Raw genomic sequence first — 13,603 nt, 5'->3', positions numbered from 1 at the left:
AAATGATTTATTTAAGTTTCTGTTGATTCAATGGGTGAATTTGTAAAATTAAAAAATACATTTGATACTTTAAAATAACAGCGTAATTTCCTAGTTTCAATTAGCCTGTTTATTCTTGTTTTTTTATTGTTTTTGTTCGTATGGCTCCCCGACATTCAGATGTTAGTCAGATATCACGGATTCACGGCACAGTTAAGACATAAATGTCACAACTCTCCATCTATAGTATGATATATAGAAAAACAAATACATCAACTACAGATGGACAATTATGACACTTATGTTTTAACTGAGTCGTGAATAGCACTAGGGTGCGTTCCTTATATAGCAGAATTACAAGGTACAAAATTAAGCTGAGCAAATGTAACACCTTCACAACTCAAAGGACGACCTAGAGCTAGTAGATTAAATGTATACGCATGACAAAATTAAGAGATACAATTTTAACAAACAGTAAATACTTTAAAACCACAAACTTCATAATTTATCATATCTAAAAAATTAAGCTTACAGCTTTACTTTACTGTATTGAAAATTAATAATAATCCAACAACAGTATATTTAATCAAAAATAGTGTTTTCAAAAAATAATGATCCACTTTAAACCTGAAAATCCATCATCAATAAACCATCAAATCATAAAATTCCTCTAATTATTTTTTCATTAGACTCTCAACCATAGCACAAAATTTACCTTGAATATTTATTTAAAATAACCACAACTAAAACCAACTCCATCATAGTAAAAAAAAATAATTAATAATAATAATAATAGCCCTGTTGATGTTGTTACTATGGTAAATAGTAAATAATATTCAAACATTCCTCTGCCATCATCATCATCAGTATATACTCCAACTTTCAAGTATTGTGTTTATATAGTAAAAGAAAAAAAAGAAAAAGAAAAAATTATAAGCTCTCTTTTAACCCTCTCTGTGTCTCTTTCAAGTACCAAAGAAGCGAGATAACCTCACTACACCATCACCAAAGATAAAAGAAGAAAAAAAAAAAAAATAGTAATATAAAAAAGTATGATGCATGAAGAAGGTGGTGGTGGTGGTGGTAGTGGTGGAAGTGAGTTAGACCAGAGCTTTTGCTTGCTTTATGTACAGACCCCCTCTACACACACAAACATGGAATAAATGCATGTGTATTGGAATAAATTTATACATGTAATTGTGTGTGTACACATAGCTAAAATTTATATAGAGAAGGGATGAAATAGTAAAGTTGTGTATGAATTAAAATGAGACAGAGTGTTGAGCTTGCAGCAAGAGGGATATTTGTGCATCCACGCGCCACCCAGGAGGGTTAAAATGAAGCCAAGAGTTTGCATCATGAGAGGGAGTAAAAACGCATATATACATGTATGAGAGGGTAGAGTTGCTGTGAGAGTTGTAAGAGAGGTGGTACATTGGAGGGTTATTATCATGGGTTTGGTTGGTGGTGGTAGACAAGAACTATGAGAATATATATAACATTGACGACGATGACGACGACGACTACGACGACGACGACTAAAATCGGCGCATCAAAACTGGCGACGGCGCCAACTAGACTACTCCTGGTGGGTTAAAGTTGGCCAACATAAAATCCCGTGCACATGCCTGATGCATTCATTAGGGGGGATATACTCGTGCAGTGTACAACTTGCAGTATTCAACCATACTTCAATATATGGTTTAATACAAACTGGTGATATAATATTTCGGGTTAAACCCTTTCAGTCGCGACTCGCGAGTCAATGTGAGAACAAGTCTTTCTCTCTTTCTCTCTCTTTCTTTATCAGTCAGTCTTTCGGTCTTCATAAGTCTTGTTGTCGTTGATATATTTTCGGTTTTATAATTGTGCAATTTTTGCATTTAGAACAATTTTTTAATTTAATCGGTAAATATAGTGCGGATATATTTGATTTCGAAAAATATTATAATATCAATTTTAGACATTTAAATTATCTGTGATTTTTTATTTTTTTTCTATTTTTTTTTTAATTTTTTTGAACAATTTTGAACGCGATTATATTCAGTGTATTTTATTCATTTTGTTTTGTTGAATTTTTTAAATTTACATTATGTAATTTAAAAAATTAAAAAAAAAAAAAACTATTGACAATATATTTTTTGGTGAATTGAGACAACTTGGAAGATATATATTTTCAAGTTTATGAAGATTTTCCACAAGCTGAACATCAATTGAAGATAAAATTTCATCAGTTACTGGGCGAGATTGCAGCTAATATTGAAGATTTCATGTTCACGAATTTTAATAAACCAGGTAACTTACAATCGTGTTGTAAATTCAATTTGTCAATTAAAATATATTATCCATAAATATTTGAATATAAATAAAATCAATATAAATAATAATAATAACATCACGACAAACTGCTCAAGATGATATTGAGACTTTCAAAGTTGTCAATGTTAAAAACTCGTGATATAAAGTTTATTGGTATGTCTAAAACAGATCCGGATGATCATCTTACCTCAAACTTATCCAACTTGAATAAAAAGTTTTATAAAATTTTAAAAAGCTCAATAATTCATTTTATAAAACATAATAGAAAAATAAATAATATTAAATTATTAAAATATAGCTGATATTTCGTTGACATTTTAAATTTAATTTTATTTGATTATAAAAATCATTGATAATAGACAACATCTGAAGATCAACACTACCGAAGATCAACATTTTGAAGATAATTAATATTTGTTTGAATTTATCATTCAAACTAAGAGTATAATTAAAATGTGAGTATGCCATTTGAAAAAATAGATCCAAGGGTTGCTAGACAAGAATAATCTCGTATCGATTTGATGACGTATTTACTTGGATAGCTTGAATTCTGGAGCACATGTACATACACACATACAGAAAACGGCCAAGGTTAAAATGCGCGGGAAAATCCTTTTCCTGTAATTTTTCTTTTAATTTTCCCTGAAAAAAATATGAAAAAAATGAAGATATAAAAATTCTTTAAACTATGTATTTTTATAAAATTCCAATCTTGAAATTTTTCTTAGTTTTTTATTGTTTTATGCAATATCTATTATCGAAGACCACAAAAATTTATTTTTCATCTTGAAATATTTTATTAATTGGAAATGTAGGTTTTTTTTTTTATATTGTGGCTGTATATTTTTTTTTTTTTATTTCGTTTCATTTTTCTAGTTTATAAATAAGCTTATAGAATTTAAAGAAAAAAAAAAAAATGATACGCTTCGAGAGACTTGTTGTGAGAGCTCTAATTATGTGTCAATATCGCGAGTTGATTTTTCCATTTTTACATGGAAGCTTCCTCTTTTATATAATCATTTAAGACTTTTTTTTTTTTTTTTTCTTCTTCACCCTTTATCGATTTATTTAGTACCAATGGTGCCAGCAATTTTTTTTTTTTACTTTTTTATTTTACAATGTGATTATTAATATTTTTTTTTTTTTTTTTTTTATAAATGTTAAAAATATTTAAAAGCCATTAATATTACAAACTAGTAAAGCATAGTAAAAACCATCCAAGTTTAAAAATATTTTTAAAAAATAAAAACTGTCACAAAATATTGTACTTTTTTTTCTAAATTTTCCTTTATTTTTATACTCTGGAATTATAAGTTTTTTTTTAGAAATATTTATTTCCATATTGTTTGTATTTTTTTAGAGATGGAATTTCTTTTCTTCTTTTTTTATATTTGTTTGTTTCGTGTTGTCTCGCTTGGAAAGAAAAAAAAGAAAATTCACAGCTTGTTAAATTCCCCAAATTTTTTTTCTTCAGTACCTTTATTATTATTTGTTTTTTTTTTCATTCTTCAATTATCTATATTTAAAATGAAAATATAAAATTAATTTATTTTCCATAAAAATTGTTGGAAAATGACAAAAAAAATGCAGACAATTAATGGAACCTTGACAATATTCTGATTGCAGTTTAAATTCAATAGAAGCACGATACAATTATACAATGGTATGCATACATATATATTCTCATTTTTCACAATATACATATTGAATATCACATGAATCAGATATGTGATTGCGTGAATTTGTATTGTAAATTTTTAACAATAAATTAACAACAAAAGTCCTATATCTTTTGGGTAAAATTATATTGATTGAAAATTGACAGATATATATTTAAATTCAAATAAAAGTTCAATATTATTTTCAGTTTATTGAAAATCCTTTATTTTATAAATGCATACATGTCTACCTGGTTTAATTTAAATTAACAAACAATTCATTGAGTTGATGATATATCCAATTGGTTTGTTTGAACATATCTTGACTGATTCATTTATCTATTTTCGTCATTACAATTTACACACACACGTACACAATATTGTAATGATATAAATTACTCAATAATTATTATCAATAGTAAAATGATGAAAATGATAATTTAAAAACTGGCCATTAATAAGATAACACTAAAAATAAATTTAAAAATTTTAAAGCTAATTTTTCTATTAAAAAATTCAAAAAAAAATTGAAAATAGTTTGAAATATTAAGAATAATAGTTAAATATAATTAAGAATAGTTTAAAATATTTTTTTTAATTTTAAAATAAAGTCTACTGCATCCTTTGAATTAAAGTCAAATAAAGTTTCGTTGAATTTTAATAATAATTCATAAAAAATTATTCTATTTAAATTAAAATAAAAATTTAGGCTAAAATATATTTTTAATTCAACCAATATAAATTCTAGTTATTAAAAATTAATAATAATATTATACAGTAAAAATAGAACGATGAAAAATCAATTTAAAATTGAATAAATAAATCAAATAAAAATCAAATAAAATCATAAGAAACAGTCCTTTTTAGGTAAAAATAAAAAAAAAAAATGAGGACGCTTGTCCTTGAGTTTGACTATCATGGTTCGATGACAGATTTATCGAGAAGGTTCATTAAAAATGTGAGGAAAAAAAAAATATATATTATACGAGAGAGATAGATTTTGAAAAAAAAATGAAAAAAAAAAAAAAATTTAAATTATTCAGTATATACGAGTGGCAACAGCGCTAAAATTATTTGATTCATATAACTCGACCTCGGTTATTACGACATTAAATAAAAATATAAAAATATTATAAAATTTCAACGTTTTTAAAACAAGTAGCAACATTGATGATTACTGTATATTGACAAAGTCTTGTCTGTTTAAATAAAAATTTAACTTTTCAAGTAAATAGAAATAAATTAAAAATTCACATTCAACTTTGCTATATGTAATTAAATATTTTTTTAATTGAATAAAAAAATATGTACATACAAATAATATATTTTCTAATTAAAAAAAATAACGATGATAATTTAAAAAATAAATTTTATTAAATTACATATTAAATTAATAAATTAACGATGAATATATTTATTTTATTTTTTCGATTTAAAAAAAAGTTTAATTTTGTAAATATTGAGTGTTTATTGTTGGATCATTGAGTAAGTTTTGCGAATTTGTTTTCAATCTCCTACTTGTATAAAATATAAATCCACTACCGCAATAAATTATATATGTATATCAACCCTCACAACCCTCACAACCCTCTCTTAAAGCGACCTCAGGCTAAACTGTATATCCGTAAAATCATCAGCTAATTTTATTTGCACAAATATAAATTACCAAGTGAATAATTCATTTTAATTATTACACAAATAACATATTTATTATGAATTTCTATTTTTTTTTCTATAAATGCATTGTTTAATTGATAAACATTTGAATGCATTTTATTATATATTTTTAATTATTTGAAATATCAATTGAAAAATGTTTTTTAAAATTTATATAATATATAGAAAAATAAATTATAAAAATTATTAAAACATTTAATAAATAAATTCAATAGTTTAATAATTTATTTTTTATTTTTTTAAATTTATATCTTGGATTAATTTAAAAATAAAATAATTTATGTTACAATTATTTTAAATTTGTTTATTTATTTTCTAAATTTATCATCAATAAGATAATTAATATACACCTTCATTAAATTCCATAATTAATTAATTTTTAACCGGTAAATTTTGTATTAATCAAAACATTACGAGCAGGATATTTAGTCAAGTTAACAATTATTGATTTCTTAAAGCAACTACCACGTGTTACACCATCAAAAAAACATAAAAATTATTTTTATTAATAATAATTTAAAAATAGAAAAAAAACTTAAATTTTCTACAATACAATTAGTTTGAAAAAAATAAAAAATAAATCAATAATTATTTAGTAGATATTAAAAAAAAGTGTAAATAACATTTTAAATAATCCCGCCAAAATAAAATACCATCTAAAAAACATTGATTCAAACAAGCCAATGAAATGTCATTCATACTATTGGTTATAAAAAAATTTCCCCTTTATCCTAGTCATCACCCGCCATTACGGCAGATGCACGAAGGTCATACTGTATTTTAAAAATAAGGCCGATTGATATGGCAGTGTAAATTAAGGGTCGGGTAGCGTTGTAATGGCAAAAAGTTTGCAAAAGGTGAGTTGACTTACGCGGCATTTTCATCAATAAAATCACAACTTCAACAATAAACAAAATACATACATCATACATCACAATTAAATACAAACAACACAATTATTATATTAATAAAATAAAACAAGCAAAATAGTTTAAATAATATATTTTTTATTAAAAATAAAAAAAAATAAAATAATCGCCACGGATACGAGTCGTGTGTGTTTCGGGGCGTCTGGCGTCTTTTCATCAACAAATAGTGGGACTTTATCATTGTGTGTGTGTTTGTATGTGTGGATTATTATTTGTGTGTATGCGTCTAAACGCGTCAGTGTAAGTAACATAACTGAGAAAACAATATTTATATTCTCTCCTCTCTCTCTCTCTCTTTTTTTTTATTCTCATGTGTACAGTCATGGCCAACAATGGCGCTTTGCGAATATTGACATTGTCAAAAACATAATCTCCTGTATCATTTACTAACATTTTTTTTATTTTTTATTTATTTATCATTCCTTCCTACATACAACCGTTCTATATATATTATTTTATTTTTTTGGTTATTCCTGTATACGTGGGCGGTTTATTACTATTATTATTTTATTTTTTTTTGACACCCTATTGCGACGCAATTAAATATTTTTTTTATCCTCAAAATATATATCATCAAAAATTGTTGATTAATATTTTTTTTTTTGGGCGTTTTTTTTTTTTTTTTTCATATATATTTTCCTCTATGGATAAATAGTTAATGTGTGTGTGTGTGTGTGCATCATAATAAGGAGATATACGACTATTCGAGGTTATGCGAAAAAATGTTTTTGGCACGCATAGTAGTGTCTTGTGAACCCTGAAGGGTTTTACAGTTATACTGCAATGTGGCACATTTGCAGAAGCGTAGAGTGGGCCTAGAAAGATATACGTGTGTTAATAGTCCAGGAAAAATTACAGCTGGCTCTTGTTAATTCGGCCTTGGTGAAGTTTTTTTTTTTTTTTTTATTTATTTATTTATTTATTATATATTTTGATACTGTATATTTTTTACCAAATATATAATAATAATAATATCAACAACATAATATATATAATGTTATTGTAATATATTGGAGCAAAATAATACACATCGTTATGATCAAATAAGTTTGAGATAAATAATAATAATAATAATAAAAACAACCTACAATATATAACGAACATCGTCGTCACTTGAACATTTAAGAAACACGAGGAAAAGAGAAGAGATAAAAAATAATAAGCTGCTATTTTTTTAAGTTGAATATAAAAAAAAAAAAAAAAATTACGAAACACATTAAAACGTAAGGATATAATAAATATTTTAATATTGCTTTTTTTAAGGAGGAAAAATACTGTTGAAAAATATGCGAGTCAGGGTCTAAGGGTTAGCTTCGGTTTTTTTTTTTTTTTTTTTTTAACTCAAATACTATTTTGGAATGTATAATAGATAGAATATATATATTTATTTTTTTAATTTTTTTTGGTTAAGTTTGTTTGTGGGTGGTGGTGATGGTGATGATGAGTCTTGAAGAATAATATTAAAATTTGAGTGAATTTGTTGTTTTAATATAAAATGTAACAAGTATGTAATTGTGTTTTAGGGTCGGGATTGGAGATAGACAAAATGGACCAGCAATATTGCCTTCGGTGGAACAATCATCCGGCCAATTTGACGGACGTACTAAGTTCACTGTTGGCAAGAGAAGCACTTTGTGACGTTACACTTGCATGTGTTGGTGAAACATTTAAAGCACATCAAACAATATTATCAGCATGTAGTCCATATTTTGAAAATATATTTCTACAAAATATACATCCACATCCAATAATATTTTTAAAAGATGTTAATGATAATGAAATGAAAGCATTATTACATTTTATGTATAAAGGAGAAGTTAATGTTAGTCAACATTTATTACCAATGTTTTTAAAAACAGCTGAGGCATTACAAATACGTGGATTAACAGATAATGGTGTTAATAATAAAAATGATGATAAAAGTTCATCACCAGAACCAGATACACAAACAAGTACTAGACATACTGATTCACCAAATTTACAATCACATCCAGAAAAAAGGAAACGAAAAGTATCTAGTGGTAATTATGATGTATCAATGACTGGACCACCTAGTGAAAGATTCTTGTCTGATTCACAGGTAAATATTTCATTTGTTGTTAATTAATTAATTATTTATTTATTACATTTTTACATCTGAAAACATCAACACATGAACATGTGACATCATATTTCACGTGATATCAGAGTATAAATAGGCATGCGTTAACGACAACCATGTTAATAATATTCTTCTTATAGAATTTAAATTAATTTATTAAACTCATCTTATAAATATTATATTGCAATTAAAAGCATTATTATTTTTTTGCTTTTGCCATAAAAAATAATAGTTATTTTCACAATTATTATTACATGTTTTATTCTCTTCTCTTTTAATTGGTATTGAATTATTTATTAAATTTTGTCTTTGGAATAATTGTTGTAGCACATCTGTTAATTAATTTTTTTATAATCAACACACAACAACGTGTTGTTTTTTTTTTTTTAAATTATCGTATTTTAAAATCTAATTATTATAAATTTATTTCATTGTGTGTTTATGATGATATTTGCAAAAAATTATGAGAACTGTTTTTTTTTTTTTACTAGTTGAGAACCTTTAGAATATTTTTATTTATTTTTTTTTTCACAGTAATGATAAGTGATAATTTTTCAAGAGTTGTCAAAGAAACACAAAAAGAGAAAAAAAAAAAAAAATTATCTCCATATCTTTTTACTATGATAATTTTACAAAAAAAATTTTTATCTTTAGCTAGATAAATATATTTTTTAAAATTAAAAGAAATTTAATTTTCATACGCAATTGTCATTTTAAACTTTCAAAAAAATAATATTTTAATAAAAAAAAAAAAAAAAAAACTTTCACCCAGTGGTCCCTAAATGCCTAAATACATTTTTATTTGACCTGAATTCTCTAGGACTTCTTTGACCCATTGAGTCATGTGGAATTTTCTGCCTAGTCCCTTTCTCTGCGTATATTATTTAGCACAAATAATAATACTTATTATTATTATTTTATTTATTTCAATATCTCTTTTTCTTCATCATCTTCTTCATATTTATTTTTATGTTACAAAATATATAATAACTTTCAAATTGTCCTTGATAATATTATTAATTTATTTGAAATTAATTATTAAAAATATTATTACATCTATTTATTTTATTTATTTTTTTCCTCAACATAAATATTTAATGCAAATTTATTATTATAATAATAAATTTATGTCCCAGCAAAGGCACAAAACATGTGACTGATTACTCAGCTTTTCAAATAAAATTACGACCTTGGAAATTAGACTTGATACAATCCATCTTCAATCATAATTTATCAAACAACTGTCCCATACATTTTGTCATTATTTATTTAAATAAAAATAAACTATTAATCAATTAATTTATTATAAAATAAATAATACAAATAAAATAATAAAAAATTGTGCTTTTTTTTTATTAAATTGATTGATAAATATTAATTGATAATTTGTGCTTTATTTTTTTTTAGGCTTCATCACAATGTAGTTATAAATCAAGTCCAACAGTGATTCCAAAATTAAATAATACACTTGGTGGTGATGCGGAAGATGGAGGAAGGGCAATGTCACCATCATCACAAGCACAAGCATCAATAAAACAAGAACTCGATCACCACATGCCTGACTTCCACGACAACATTTCATTACCAGTAAGTAATTTATTTTTTTTTTAAATAAATAAATTCGTATGGACATTAATATATTATTAATAATATTATTATTATTGTCAAGTACATTTGATGTGTACAATAAGTAAAAGCAACTCTAAGTTTCTAATCGAACTTTGCACATACTGCCAGAGCTCATCTTGTCATAAAATAACAACTTTGATACACATATAACATACAACACACATCAACACATGTGTATATATATTTGTAATGATAATGCCTTTTTGCATGCCTTCAATTAAATTAGCATACTAGATTTCCCGTCAAGTTACATCTACGTTTAAATACAGCTGAATATTTAAACCCAAAAAATAATCATAAAAAAATTGCAAAGAAATATAAAATATTTGCAAAAATAAAAATTTAAAATAAAAAAAAAAAACATCGACAAATACATGACGTGATTGTGTAAGCATTTTGAAAAGGTTGCGCTACTAAGACTGACCTCACGACCAGTTATTTTATTTATTTTTTTTTTTTTTCTTTTATTATTTATAAAAAAAAATGTTTTATTTTTTTTTTATTTTTTATTTATTTTTATCTCGCATTTCTGGCTAGGTAGGATTACAAAAATAAAATAACAAAAAAAAAAAAAAAAAATGCTACGTTGAAAAAAAATAAATATATATTTGCCGATTTGCAAATCTACAACATACTGAGTCAAAAACATGGGAAGGAAGGGATTTAAAAAAAAAAAAAATATATTAATACAAGAATTAAAACAAAATCCTGGAATAAAAAAAAAAAATTTTTTTGGAGCTGAAATGCAAAAAAAAAAAGAAGAGTAAAAATTATTGAAAAAACAAAAAGCTATGTATTGATTAAACAGAGATCCTTTCCTTCTCTGTTGACAGACAAATGTGGAGTGGAATGTTCAGAGAGATGGAAATTATGATGATACATTGGACATAGAGAGTAAATCCGAGATACAGAATGATCATCATCATGCATCGACATTACAAATGTATCGCGAGAACACAATACTTACTGGAGGAACAATGACTGTCAATATGTCATCAACTTATCCTGATAACTACAATATTCAAACACAATATCATCAACAACAACAACAACAACAACAACATAATTACCCAAAAAAACATGATACACAAAATACATTTTATGCATGTAATTTAGCTGATGAAAAATGTGATAAATATTTAACAACATCAACAATACCATCATCAATAACATCAATTGACAATAATAATTTAGAATATAATGCTATTGATGGTACTCATAAACCAATAAAAATAAAACAACTTAGTATCAATATCACAATCACAATTAACGGTAAAGTTGGTAAATTTAAATTATCATGGCTTGATAATTATTCATGGTTAAAATATGATGAAATTAATAATTTAATGTATTGTAAATATTGTAGAAAATGGAGTGATAAAATACCAGAAATACGTACATCATTTGCTGCTGGTAATGGTAATTTTAGACTTGAAATTATTAATCATCATGATAAATGTAAAGCACACAATCTTTGTGTATTAAAAGATGATGATAATACAAAAGATGATAATTATAGCTATGGTCAATATTAAATTTATCATATTTTATCATTTTAATATAATATAAATACAAGACAATTATTTCAATATTATATTAATACATTTGTTATTTCAGTCAATAACTGACAATGACAGACTTTATTTTTAAATATCATATTAATACTTGAAATTAATTTATATATATAAATTTATATTTTAATCATTGTTATCATAAATAATTGCTTGTTTGTTTATTATTATTATTATTTAACTTTAGACAAAAAAATACTCAGGTAAAGATGAAAAAAAAAACAACCTAATGCAATTCCAAAAATGCTCTTTTAAATTTAAATATTTTTTTAAAAATTACATTCAACTTTGATAGAGCATTATGTTATGTGTGTGTATGTTATATGTGTACGCAGTCTCCGAGGAAATGAATAGACAGAAAAACGAGTTTTGTAAAACTTGAATTTCCATGATAAAGGAAAAAAAAAAAAAAATTGATAACGAGTATGTTTTGTATGTGAATAAGTGAATCACAAGGATACACAAGATGTAGATTTAAAAAATTCTAAATCATATTTACTAACATATTTGAAGCTGTTATTATTATTATACACATCAAAATAATTATATCATTATTAAAAAGAGAAAAAAATTTATATCAATTAACACAGCAGTAATAATTGGCAATATAAATTGTTTTAAAATTTATTTTTGTTTTGCCATTTTAAATACTAGGTTTATGTAATTGTTGATGAAAAATATAATAAATATTTTATCTTTATAAATTATATATATACGTATTATTATTGTTTAAAAAAAATTTTAATGAATTTTAGTTTAGTTGAATTTTTATAATCAAATATTAATGGTTTTATTAATTTTATTTTTAAAGGGACACCCGGAATTGTTGAGAGAGGATGGTGGGCCAACGGGAATGAATGATAGTCTGGAACAATCTGAACACGGTAATCAAGGCACGGATATTAATATTTTTTATATTTTATTATTTTATATATTTTCTGTTTTTAATCACTTGCTTGGAATGAAAAAAAAATACATAAATATATTTAAAGGTAGTTATTCAATTTTATGAGTATTTTTCTTGTACAGTAATTTTAATAAATCTGATGATAATATAGTGCCAAGTGGTGTGTAGGCTGTGGGGCCCTTGGTTGAAGGGTTGATATGCATGCACGTTTGGAATGACTCGAAAAGTGGCGTACGGTTTTTTTTTTTTTCTATTTATTTTATTTTTTTATCTTTTTTAAATATATAAATATGAAGCTGTACAAGACGAGCATCCCTCTTACTTTACAATATTGCGTAACGTGTAGCCGAGTGTAAATTTTAACGGAGATTTTTCTTTTTTTTTTTTTTTATCTCTCTCTCTCTCTTTTTCTCTCTTTACCTTCCTCAAAAAAAAAAAAATATATATATCTTCCTCTTTTCATGTGTATTATATATATATCTAAAGCTTAGACTCGGTTTATTTCTCTCTCGATTAAATCTCGGGTGTAAAAAAGAATTTAAGAAATTATTAAATATTTAAATAATATTTAAAAAAACAATAACAATAATTCAGTGGTGAAGGTACAAACAAACTAAGAAATAGAAAAAAGAAAATTAAAGAGTATGAAAATTGTGGCTTTTAATTTTTGCAATTTTTATATTTTATAGTTTTTTTTTTCTTCTATTATTTATAAATTATTGAAAATTAAATTTATCTGATCTCAGCCCTTTTTTTTAAATTTTTTTCGCCCACTAAGATTTATCCCTAATGGTATTTTAAGACGAAAAAATATCTGTACGAATTGATATACA

At 24.6% G+C, this 13,603-nt stretch overlaps 1 protein-coding gene across 6 annotated transcripts in view; it reads left to right on the top strand.

Moving 5' to 3' along the window:
* The first annotated feature begins 1,429 nt into the window (after positions 1 to 1,429).
* Positions 1,430 to 13,603, top strand: part of LOC122849876 (sex determination protein fruitless) — a 29,011-nt gene continuing 16,837 nt past the window's right edge. The window contains exons 1-4 of one of the 6 annotated variants that reach the window (XM_044148729.1): positions 1,430 to 2,274; positions 8,086 to 8,642; positions 10,071 to 10,250; positions 12,675 to 12,855. In XM_044148729.1, coding sequence (XP_044004664.1) covers positions 2,250 to 2,274; positions 8,086 to 8,642; positions 10,071 to 10,250; positions 12,675 to 12,855 — 943 coding nt within the window. In that variant the 5' untranslated portion in view covers positions 1,430 to 2,249. Of the gene's footprint in view, positions 2,275 to 2,308; positions 2,754 to 6,351; positions 6,491 to 6,608; positions 6,803 to 8,085; positions 8,643 to 10,070; positions 10,251 to 11,125; positions 12,531 to 12,674; positions 12,856 to 13,603 lie in introns of those variants that run through there. The other 5 variants (XM_044148727.1, XM_044148732.1, XM_044148728.1 and 2 more) reach the window with 5 other exon arrangements.

The sequence above is a fragment of the Aphidius gifuensis genome, linkage group LG2 (assembly GCF_014905175.1).
Source record: "Aphidius gifuensis isolate YNYX2018 linkage group LG2, ASM1490517v1, whole genome shotgun sequence".
NCBI lineage: Eukaryota > Metazoa > Arthropoda > Insecta > Hymenoptera > Braconidae > Aphidius > Aphidius gifuensis.
The sequence above is the reverse complement of the archived record's forward strand: the minus strand, read 5'-3'. Positions and strand labels throughout refer to the sequence as shown.